General features: G+C 41.3%; 1 protein-coding gene across 4 annotated transcripts in view; it reads left to right on the top strand.

The window, feature by feature from the left end:
- Nucleotides 1-12,244, top strand: part of PAX3 (paired box 3) — a 102,068-nt gene that overhangs the window by 67,592 nt on the left and 22,232 nt on the right. For 2 of the 4 annotated variants that reach the window (XM_030575172.1, XM_030575171.1), the window contains one exon: nt 2,205-2,404. In XM_030575172.1, coding sequence (XP_030431032.1) covers nt 2,205-2,404 — 200 coding nt within the window. Of the gene's footprint in view, nt 1-2,198; nt 2,405-12,244 lie in introns of all 4 variants that reach the window. The other 2 variants (XM_030575168.1, XM_030575169.1) reach the window with 1 other exon arrangement.

A 12,244-nucleotide genomic window follows, 5' to 3' on the forward strand; every position in this document is an offset into this window, starting at 1 on the left:
GTCCCAGGATATTAGAGAGACAAGGTGGATGAGATAATATTTTTTAATTGGACCAACTTCTGTGGCTTGAAAGCTTGTCTCTCTCACCAACAGAAGTTGGTCCAATAAAAAATATTACCTCACCCAGCTTGTCTCTCTGCTCTATTTGTAGACATTTTTGAGTCTGCACAGTATACACTTCATAGGCCTTATAGATATGAGGATACAGAGCAACTGCACAGAACCATATGTCTGAGCTCTCCCAGCATCCATGTTACTATCTTCTCCCCATAGAGACTAGGAAACTAGGAGAGGTGAGCTTGAGCTGCAAAATCATTTCTAGATCTGAGCTTCCTCATATCTGGGGGAAGTTGGATCGGGGGGATTTGTTTGTTTAATAAACATAATAAAAATAAAGTCCAGTTGCAAAGTATGGATCTGATCTGAATCTAACCAAACTTTGGGAGTGTTTAAACAAGCATTTTGGGTTAGGCTTATTTCTAGAAACAAAACAATGAGAAACAGAACAATAGAGCCATTATGTTAGTCACTTAACTGTATTCATTTCTAGATGTGATTAATCTACTGCATAGAAATTACAAGGACAAGTTCTTGAAATACATTTGGAGTATTTTGGTCTGTATAAGAATCTGATAAGAATTTAAATCCCGATTTCTCTGTACTCCTTACATTATTTTCTTTAATCTTTGCCCTTGCTGATGACCTAAAATGTTTGTAAATGTCACAATGTAATCAAGGCTCTTGCCATTTGTAGGGGAAAGTCAGCTGAGGTAGGGGAGCACCGTCATGCAATCTGTCAGTAACCCCTGTTCCACAGGGGCATCTTGCATTGGCTGTGCAGCCCAGAAGGTTAGCAGAGCCAGCATGGGCAGATCTAGGGAACCTATGGGATGCACTCGTTCAGCACATCTCCCAGGCTGCCTCTGTTAGTGTGGAAAATTTATGGTGTCCCAGCTGGAACATGAATGTAATCTCCTATGGTGGAATCCCAGGAAGAGACTGAAGGGGGAGGATTGGGTTAGAGTTATTTTGTTTAGGACAGAGTTTTAATTGTTAGACACACATTCTGGTGTCAGAAAAGCACCTATACTATTTTGACCTAATTCATCCCTGATGCAGGTCAATTTAATCAATCAGACATGAACCTGGCCCTTCATGTGTATTTTTATTTTTGCTAAAAGCAGTTGTACTTTTTGTGCCAGCAACTGATATGCAGCTAATAAAAACAATGGTTCAACTTCTGCCATCCTTAACTGAGCAAAATTCCACTGAAGAACTTGGCCCTTATCAACGAGCTGAGTAATAATTGATAATACAGTGGAGAATAAGGTCAAACACAAACTACAGCTCTTAGTATATGCTCAGTGCTCATATTCCTATATAAGCTCCCTACACAATACTAGATGAGATCTTATATGAGCATTAACACTTGTCCACACCTACTAGCAGAGTTTCAGGAAGGCACAAGATAGATAATTAGCAAATGATTATGAAAATATAATCCTGTTGAATTATACTTGTATGGATGTGGAAGTACTATGCAGAACTGGACAAATAATGCAAAAGATGTTATGCAAATATTTAATCACATTTAAAAATGAATTTGCTTCAGATATGCTCATGTCCTTTTTGTATTCGATTTCCATAATAATTTGAGCAATCAGGTTTTACTGACACATCTATGAAAAAAGAATTTCAAAGTCACACTCATGGGTGTTCATTGGGGCAAAATTTTAAATTAGCTGCAAGTGCTTATTTGTTTTCTCAATCAGGAGAAAAGCCATACAGTCTTGATCCTATCTGACCAATGAAAATGAAGCAGTACAGATCGAATTTCAAATACCTGCAATAATCTGATAGAGTAAAAAATTGATTGAATATGTTTGAATAACACATACATTCAAGGAGATCATAATCTGCTTCCAGATATCCCAGGGCCAGGAAAAGAGGATACATTCATTGAACAAATGGTTGAGAATTATTCATTCATCTCAGCAAATGTACCAGTAATACACTGTAATGTAGCATTTATTTCTGCTCTCAGATTAGAGTGTATCCATTCTAGAATCAAATTTACCAAATGAATCAAGATTTATATATGAAGCTATTTATTCCCCAGTGGAAAAAAATAATCATGGATTACTTTTTCTTTTGGTTTTGTCAGCTAGAACCTTATTGCTCCCTGATTTTTCTTCCAGCATCAGCACCCCAATCTGATGAAGGCTCTGACATAGATTCTGAACCAGATTTACCTTTAAAAAGAAAGCAGCGTCGTAGTCGAACAACCTTTACTGCAGAACAACTAGAAGAACTGGAAAGAGCTTTTGAGAGGACCCACTACCCTGATATTTACACTCGGGAAGAACTTGCACAAAGAGCCAAACTTACTGAGGCTCGGGTTCAGGTACATGTTTAAAAAGCTGTCTAAAAAAGCAGTTCCTTTTCTGTCATTGCATAGGTTTATTAGAAAACTGAGCAGTCATTTTGTTTGTTCTTGCATAACTATAATGTGCGATAAAAGGAAAAATGAGAAACCAGGTTGTTTATAAGCTCAGTTGTTGGGTTGTTTGTTGTTTTTTTTTTTTTTACACCTACCAATGGACAATGGTTTTCCGATTTTCATAACTGTGGATAACTTTGAAGGAGAGTTTTTTGTTGTTTACAGATCATGATACACTTACAATGAATGTAATGGAAAGAGAATAGAGAAAAAAATTATATGTTTTCCCAATTTGTTTAATTTGCACATTTGACAACACTTTGTATATAGTCCATTTCTCTGTTTTCCCCACTATAATTAATTAGCTAGTTTCTCCTGGTTTGTATTGGACAGCAACATGGAAGAGAATTTAAAAAAAAAATAAGGAAAATTTGACTGTAAACCGCAAAAGTTGAAAGGGTGACTCAGATGTGTACTACCTGAAACTACTTGCACTTTAACTTATGAAGTTGACGAGCTTTCAAGTATATGGTGTCTCCTTTCATCCCCATTGTCACTTCAATTAAGAAATCCTTGGACGTACATATTTTCAAAATAATATGGATCTGAGGCCTGGTCCACACTACGCTGTTAAACCGATTTTAACAGCGTTAAATCGATTTAACGCTGCGCCCGTCCACACTACACTGCTCTTTATATCGATTTAAAGGGCTCTTTAAATCGATTTCTGTACTCCTACAAAATGAGAGGAGTAATGCTAAAATCGATATTACTATATTGATTTAGGGTTAGTGTGGACGCAAATCGACATTATTGGCCTCATTCTTTTACAGTAGCTACCCACAGTGCACCGCTCCAGAAATCAACGCTAGCCTCGGACCACGGACGCACACCACCGAATTAATGTGCCTAGTGTGGACCCACACAATCGACTTTATAATATCTGTTTTCTAAAATCGGTTTAAGCTAATTCTAATTTATCCTGTAGTGTAGACGTACCCTGAGTAAATGTAAACAAATTAAAAATCTGATGGAGAAAATAGTGGGATTATATAAATAGGCATAAAACGGGTTTCCAACCCCCCCATTTGGCCAATTCTGGAATGGACCGTCCCAAAGAGTTTAGGTTCAGAGTGCATCAGACACTTTCTGCTTCATAGTTGCCAAAGGGAACTGCTTTCTGCTGTGGCAGAGCTCCAGCCTTGTCCCCGTGGGTCCTGCACTTCCAGGCAGTTTATGCTAGCTTCAGAGGCTCACTGCAACACTCCACATAGTCCTTCTCTCTCTAGGGCCAGGGATACAGTCTACTAAGCCCTTTTCATCATAAGCCAGCAAGGAGGTTGGTGAGAGAACTCCCAGTCTCTGTTGCTCCTACGGCCTCTTACCAAAACAGTTTAGCCTCCTGTCCTGACGGGCCCATCTTCCCCTCCCAGGAGGTGTTTCTGTAGTGGTGGGTTGGGGGGAACTCAGGCCCACTCTCTATTCTGGGATCCGGCCCAGGGACCCTAATGGTAGCAGCTGTTGACAGCTGACCTTCCATTGCCAGAGTCGCTACATTTCCCTGGGTCACTTCCCCACAGCTCTCCTGCTTCTCCCTTCTTCACCCTTACCTTAGGGCTCCCTTACCAATGACTTGAGGGTGTCTTCATTAACGAGCCCTTCAGCTGCACTTCCTCTCCTCTGACTCCCTGGCTCTCTTTGGCCTGACTGGAGTGAACCCTTTTATAGCATCAGAGGGGCCTTAATTAGAATCAGGTGCTCAACAGCCTCACCTGACTCTTAGCAGGTTAATTGGAGTCAGGTGTTCTCATTAGCCTGGAGCAGCCCCTGCTCTGGTCACTCAGGGATCAGAAAACTGCTTATCCAGTGGCCAGTATATCCCCCTTCAGTACTCTGCTGTACCTCCACTCTGGTTCCGAGGCCCGCCGGGGATATCAGTTGGCAGCTCCTTCACGGGGCCGTGAGCATGGGCGTTTACTTGGCGCGGTTCACCCATATGCTGGACACCTACCCCTTCTGTGGCGTGAGGGAAACCCTGGCATATGTTTATCTGGAGTGTGCCAGGTTGCAGCCCCTATTCTGGCTCCTCTTAGATATATTATTACGTTTTTGGTTGCACTTTTCCTCTCACCTGTTCATTTACGCACTCTTCATCCGAGGCCCCACAAAGGCGCGGGACCTCCTTGTCAACTCTTCTTGGCTCTGGCCAAACTGGCCAGCTACAAAACCAGGGAGAGGAGGCTGGCCAACAGGATTTCCTGTGACTGTGGGGCCTATTTCCACTCCTCAGTCCGTTCACACATCCCGGCAGAGTTCCTCTGGGCGGCGTCCGCTGGCTCCCTTGATGCCTTCAAGGAGCAATGGGCGCTGTCTGTGGTTCTCTGCTCGGTGTCCCTGTTAGGTTCCCTATGTTTAGCCCTTTGAACACACTCCTGTCCCTGTTATTTCATTAATTGTCCCCTAGAATTATTTGATTATCCAGGTCCTGTGGATCCTCCCCTTAGGCTGTGGGGAGGTCCTTTGACTACCAATAAGGCTACTCTGCTGTACCCAGCTGGCCTGGGTCTATCACACTACCAAACCCAAAATCATACAAAACTTGCCTGGTTTGGAGTTCCATTACTAACTGAAGACAAGGATCAGATTTGCTAACAGTTGTGATTCATTTCAAAGGATTTGTGCCCCATTTTGAGCTAATTTTGAGTGGTCTTGGGTAAGCTTAATTTTGGGTGTTGAACTCAGGCAAAATGTGTGTCTGCACATATTTCAGGAAGGAAAACAAATGAAATTTGGTTGCTTTGGCTGAATTTTGCTTTGATGTTTTGAGTTCTTTTGAAGTTGAATCTGGGTGGGGAGGGGGGTCCAAATCCCTGTAAATTGAAACAAATAACCAAAAATATTGCACTAACCCTTGCAGAATAAGAGTGCCAATTGCAACACAGCTCTGTTGCTGTGTATACTTCCTCACGGATCCAGCCATTTTGAATTTTGTCCATTTTTTACTTTCTTACTGAAGTGTTCACAAAGCTCTCATAACTATCCTGTTACAATTAGGAAAGCAAATCTACTGCATGGATGAACCGTAGTTCTTTGAGAAGATAAACTCAATGAGGCATAGTTCCATTATTAGCTTTACTGAGAGTGAAAAGCTAACAAAACAGATGACAGCATCTTAAATGGAATTGTACTGCACTAGACTAAACTCAGCAGTGACAATGAGATGTGCTGTGCACAAATATAACAGCTATGATCTTCTATAGTAGGTCTATTAGGAGTAAGAATAGCTTCTTGAGTATGGCGTTCCAGTGTACATTAACTTTAATGTCAAATGTGAAAACAATAAAAAAGTTATTAATATTTTTCTTAATTAGTGACCCACAGTTAGAAGAAAAGCAGAACTCTCATTAACATAACAGCTGTCTTAATGTAGCTTTAACCCTGTGACTTCTTACATTCCTTATGACTTCCTCTGTTCCCTTGGGACTCTCACCAATGCTATGATCTACAGCCTCACAAATTCCCTAGTACATCTAACATATGGATCTTTGACTTAACCCAGCATGGAAGGAAAGATCCCAGTCAATCAATGATTAAAATGCCAGAACTAAGCCTTTTCTGGATTAAAGAGGAGCTTCATCTGAAATAGCCAGTCTGTGGGTACTTGCTTAGTCTTTGCCATCTGCCTGGAACACTAGAAGTCTGCCAAAGTAGTTCAGCACTAGCTGGAGATTGTACACAGTATTGCATAAAACACAGGTATGAAGGACATGATCTAAAAGAAGAATCATAAAAGGAAAATTGCAAAGTGATTTAAGGATGAGGAGGTGGATGGCTATAATGACATGCATTCGTAGTTTTGCGTAATCATCTTTCATTGATTTACATGTTTTGTTTTGTTTTTTTGGTGGGTAACGATCATAGACTCATAAGACTGGAAGGGACCTCAAGAGGTCATCTAGTCCAGTCCTCTGCACTGAGGCAGGACGACCCCTGACAGCTGTTTGGAGATTTTTAAGAGCAGGTTAGACAATGATGGAGATTCCACAACCTCCCTAAGCAATTTATTCCAGTGCTTAACTACCCTGATAGTTAGGAATTTTTTCCTAATGTCTAACCTAAATTGCCCTTGTTGCAATTTCAGCCCCTTGCTTCTTGTCCTATCCTCAGAGGTTAAAGAGAACAATACGATAGAAGCCTAGAAAAATGATCATTATCAATAGCTGTGTCATTCCCCGCCCCCGCCCCCTCCCGGCTACTGTAACATCAGATACTGTTGTGTGTCAGTTACTAGTCTTTATACACTTTGAAATATCTGCCAAAACCAATCCTGATTCTGCCTCTACTCCAGAAAGAGTCCGGACAAAGCAGTTCCTTTACTCCTCTGCATCCAGGGGCTGCAATTCTGTCTGGCCCTTAATCAGGACACACACGATCTAGGCAGCATCTAGCCCTAACAGAACATAATAACTGAATCCAAAATCTCAGATGCTAGGAAGCTTGGAAATGCAAAGTTAAGACTGTGTTTAAAAGCCTCCCCTGTGCATTAGAAAATAAAATGCATGGTCACCCAAAGAATCATAACTTTGCTCTCTTTTTCCAACCTATGCACTCATCATGGCATATTATTTGTAAGACATTTGGGCATGCCTACACTGGGGACATTTTCTGGCAGGTTTGAAAAAACAGTCTGCTAAACTGATTTAAAAACTGATTAGAAATGTAGTGTAGATCCAGTTTGAGGTGTCCTGACCCATTTTTACTGAATCAGTTTGAAGACCACCTCCTGGTTAGAAAATGTCTCCAGTGTAGACAAGCCCTTTAATTAAGGACTTGTAAATGTGGGGCTTGATTTTTGCCCAGTGTCTAAGCTCTGCTTGGTGCAGGGAAGAGGAACGGGACCAGTTTCTTCTCCTTGATTCTGTGCTGGCATGGCCAGGATATCAGAGCAACTAAAGGGTTGCTTTAACTTTGTCACCATTGCTAGGTCCTCAAGGACTTTACACCAGTGGAAGATTGGTGTAATAGAGAGGTTTCCACTTCTCTGCCCCCTGCACACCTCCTTCCTTCACCAGCACGCTTTCTACAGTGAGAGGTACAAAGGGGCCAGATCATAACTATGAATCAGACCCAATATCTTGATAAGGCTCTAAGACATTCACAGCCTGTTGCAAACAACTTAAATCACTCCAGCCAAGCTATGAATTATCTGTATACTTGAGGAACTCTGAAGAACATGGCTTTTGAGATGTACATTCCCTAAGATCCTGTGCCCTAGGAATGTAATCTATCTAATTTCTTTGCTAGCCTTTACAAAGGTTATAGCATTGTAAGATATGACAGCTTTGTATCTTTTTTAACAGTTTTGCAGTATGACACTTACTTTACATTTGAAAAGCCATATATTTGCAGAGTGGGGGATTATCCCTAATGTGATAAATTTTGGTGAAGGGATGTGAAATCCTGTCCTTTCCACGTGATTGTGTATGGCCTTGAAGATGGCCCAAGGAATAATAGACCACTGAGACTAACTTTCATCCTTGGAAAGATACTCGAACCAATTAAACAATCAATATGTGAGCACCTAAAGGATAATAGAGTTATTAGGTATAAGCAGCATGGATTTGTCAGGAACAAATTATGACAAACCAACCTAATTCCCACCCCCTCTTTTTTTTGGACAAGGTTGCTGGCCTAGTGGTGAGGGGAAAAGCAGTAGATGTGATATACCTTGACTGTAATAAGACTTTTGACAGTCCCACATGACAGTTTCATTAGCAAACTAGGGGAATGTGGCCTAGATGAAATTACTATAGGATGGGTGAACAGCTGGTTGAAAGACCGTACTCAAAGAGTAGTTACCTGTGGTTTGCTGTCAAACTGGGAGGCCATATCTGGTAGGATCCCACAAGGGTCAGTCCTGGATCTATCCAATATTATCATTAATAATAATGGATAATGCAGTGGAGAGCATACTTATAAAATGTGAGGATGACACCAAGATTGGAGGGGTTGCCAGCATTTTGGAGGACAGGATTACAATTCAAAAAGACCTTGACAAACTGGAGAACTGGCCTGAATTCAAGAAGACGAAATTCAATAAAGACAAGTTCAAAGTGTGTACTAAAGAAGCAAAACTGAAATGAATAACTACAAAATGGGAAATAATGGACCAGGTGGTAACATTGCTGAAAAGCAGTTGGAGATTATAGGGGATTGCAAATTAATATGAGTTAATGCGATGCAGTTGCAAAAAGGCTAATGTCATTCTGGAGTGTATTAACAGAGGTGTTGTATGTCAACAATAGTGAGGCCTCAGCTGGAGGACTGGAAAAATATGGGTAAAATGTAGAGAGTCTGGAGGACAACAACAACAATTGATAAAAAGTTTAGAAAATCTGACTGATGAGGAAAAGCTAAAAAAACTGGGCATTATTCTTGAGAAAAGAATGCTGAAGGATGAGCTGGTAAGTCTTCCAATATGTTAAGGGCTGTTATAAAGAGGACTGCAATCAATTGTTCTCCATGACCACGGAAGGTAGGACAGGAAGTAATGGGCTTAATCTGCAGCAAGGAAGATTTAAGTTAGATATTAGGAGAAACTTTTCTGTCTATAAGGGTAGTTAAGCTCTGGAATAGGCTTCTGAGAGAGGTTGTGGAGTCCCCATCATTGGAAGTTTTAAAGAACAGGTTGGACAAACACGTGTCAGGGATGGTCTAGCTTTACTTGGTCCTGTCTAAGCACAGCAGGCTGGACTTGATGACCATCCTGCTCTACATTTCTGTGACTCTATGTGGCAGAAGTTAGTTTTAGTCACAGGCGCCAGCCCATTTCTCCAGAGGTACTTGACCCTGGCTCTGCCCAGGCCCCGCACCCACACCACCCTTCCCCCAAGGCCCCACCCTGCCCTGCCTCTTCCCACCCTCTTCCACCCCCATCTCTGAGCATGCCCTGCCCTCACTCCACCCCATCCCCCCAGTGCCTCCTGCATGCTGCTAAACAGCTGATCGCAGCAGGCGGGAGGCACTGTGGGGGGGAGGAGCTGATTGGTGGGGTCCGACGGTGGGTGGTGAGCACCCACTATTTTTTTCCGTGGGTGTTCCAGCTGTGGAGCACTCACAGAGTCAGCGCCTATCGCTGTAACCATGTAAGGGAGGGGGCACTTTGTATTCATGCCTCAGTAATGTACAATCAGCCCATCAACAAGAATAGGGAAGTCCAGTTAGGTCAACTCTCCATTTTGAAGTCAGTGATGTAATGCAGATGTGTGCTGTTTGAGGATGGGAATTTCTCAGCTTTCATTCATTCAGTGGATGCTAATATAGTGGAATTGTTACAATGGAACCACACTTCCTATGACATTATTCCTTAAGTAAGTGATTTAATATGGGAAGCATTATTTCCACCTCCACCAAGTTTTTTGCCTGGGAATTTCCTTAGTTTTTTTTTTAATAAAAGTATTTAAAAGTTGCTTTGTAAGAGGAGTGCCTCACAAACTGTTGGCAGAGCTTGCAGGGGTGGAACCTGCTCTTCCTTAGATTATTCTCTATCTCCATGTGGCTTTCTCTTCCCCGGACTGCCCTTGGACCCCCATGTGCCTATGCCCCTACATTTGCCCCCAAGCAGACCATCTGCAGTCTGTGTATGCCTCTGATTTAGCACCACATTCTGCCACCTATACTCATATTAACTAGTACCTTACTCTCCGACTAATCCAATTGAAAGTGATAGAACTACTCACAAAGTATTACTAAGCATGAATAATGTTGGCAAATTCTGGTTCTTAATAAGGAAATAATTTCCATTCATAACTTCCCTGTAATTAATCAAAGGCAACAGATTACACCAGATATGGAATTGCTAGACTAACATCTCAATTTTAGTTATGATATGCTAAAGAAAAAATAAATAAGAAAAAAATTCACAAAGTGAAAACATCTATTTTTATGTTGTCTCTTCTCTCCCAAATCCCCTGTTTGTTTTGTTTCAAACTTTACAGGGGAAAAAATCATGTGTGTGAAAATTCAGATTGATTCTTTAAAAAAAAAAAGAAAAAAGAAAAAAATTAATGTGCAGATGGCATATTTCAAAATCCAATTTACAATGGTGAGCTTGCTACTGCCTTATTTATGGAGCAATGCTATGTAACAGACTAATCAGGTCAGCTGCAAGTGGAAAAACTCTTCTAAGCCTAGAAGTCTCCAGTCGTTTTTTTTAAAAATGGATATCCTTTTCATAGATATTTAGTTACATGTATTTTTTTTCTTTCTTTTGTGCTTTTCTGTAAGGATGGGATGGGGAGAGGAAAGGCAGGCAAGACAGAGTGACAAAGATGTTGCCATCGCTTTTGTTAGGTTTTAGTGAGCTTTTAAAATTGAAAATTTAAAATCCAATCCAGTGGATTTAATAGCGTCTCTTTCTTTTTTAAGTAACAAACTGAACTCATGAGCTAGGCAGTCACTGAAAAATGATATGAAAGGATGAGCTGTGTCAAGAGTCAAGACTTTACTGAAGCTGCATTCCCCTAAAGTAGATTGAGTGAGTAGTCAAAACTACTCAGCCTACCCCTCTGGGATAGAAGATGGCTAATGTAAGGTATAGATTCAGGGACACTGACCACCTTTTGGCACATCTCTGTTGTTAATCCTGCTTTGCTATAAGTAACAGAATCTGTTTTGAGGCACAATTTTACATCATGTAGATAAGAAAAGAAAGAAAATACTTTGTACAGTTTGGTAGAAAATATCCACATGATTACAGACATTTTTCTGGAGAGAGGCAAGAATTTATCTTGGTAAATTATCTAACTATAGATCTATACTGGCCAAAAAAAAAAAGGTTCAGTGTTTAAGTATGGTAGTGAAGAAAGGAAATAATTCTGTGATCCTGTTTTCCAGTTTTCGGCTGCCAAGGGCTTGAATTTGGGGCATTTAAATTGGTAAATATATGTTAAAAAACAAGTAAATTGAAATATTTTCTGAGAATATTCAACTATAGTTTTTTAGAAGTTATTAAACAAAAAGAATAAATCTGGGATTTTCAAATAAATTTAAGGGAGTTAGGTGCCTTGAATTTCAATGGAAGTTGGGCACACAATACCTCTCTGGAAATCTCAGCTTAACTGTTTTGTGAAATGTCTCTGATGTTGTCAGTCCAGTGGAAAACTGTCCGTATCACAAAACCCACCACCATAATGGGGGCCCCTCTTGGCAGAATCAACAGAAAGGCCATGGTCTGAATAGGCATGGAACCTGAATATCCCTCTGACGTTCAGAGGAGCTGGAACAGGATGGGGGCAGATTGGTGGGGCATTGTGAGAAAGCTGACCTATCCATGGTGTATCTATTCCAGGGATACACAGGACCTGATTGTCAACTCCTTGCTCAGAGTAAGCTCTTAGGGTCTGATCCAAAGTCCACTTACACAATGGAAAGACTGATTTCTATGGGCTTTGGATAAGGCCCTTGTTTTCTTTGAGACATTTTGATTGAGGGAGGAATGGAGGACGAGACTCTAAGGATATGTCTATACTACCTGCTGGATCGATCCAGCGGGGGTCAATTTATCAGGAGTCTAGTCTAGACGCGATAAATCGACCCCTGAGCGCTCTCCCATCGACTCTTGTACTCCGTCGCTGCAAGAGGCACAGGCAGAGTCTACGGGGGAGCGGCAGCAGTCAACTCACTGCAGTGGAGACACTACGGTGAGTAGGTCTAGGTGCATTGACTTCAACTACGTTATTCACGTAGCTGAAGTTGGGTAACTTAGATCCATTTCCCCGTGCCCCTTCTCCCTCCCCACCCCGT

This window comes from Gopherus evgoodei, chromosome 9 (assembly GCF_007399415.2).
Source record: "Gopherus evgoodei ecotype Sinaloan lineage chromosome 9, rGopEvg1_v1.p, whole genome shotgun sequence".
In the NCBI taxonomy this organism is placed as follows: Eukaryota; Metazoa; Chordata; order Testudines; family Testudinidae; genus Gopherus; species Gopherus evgoodei.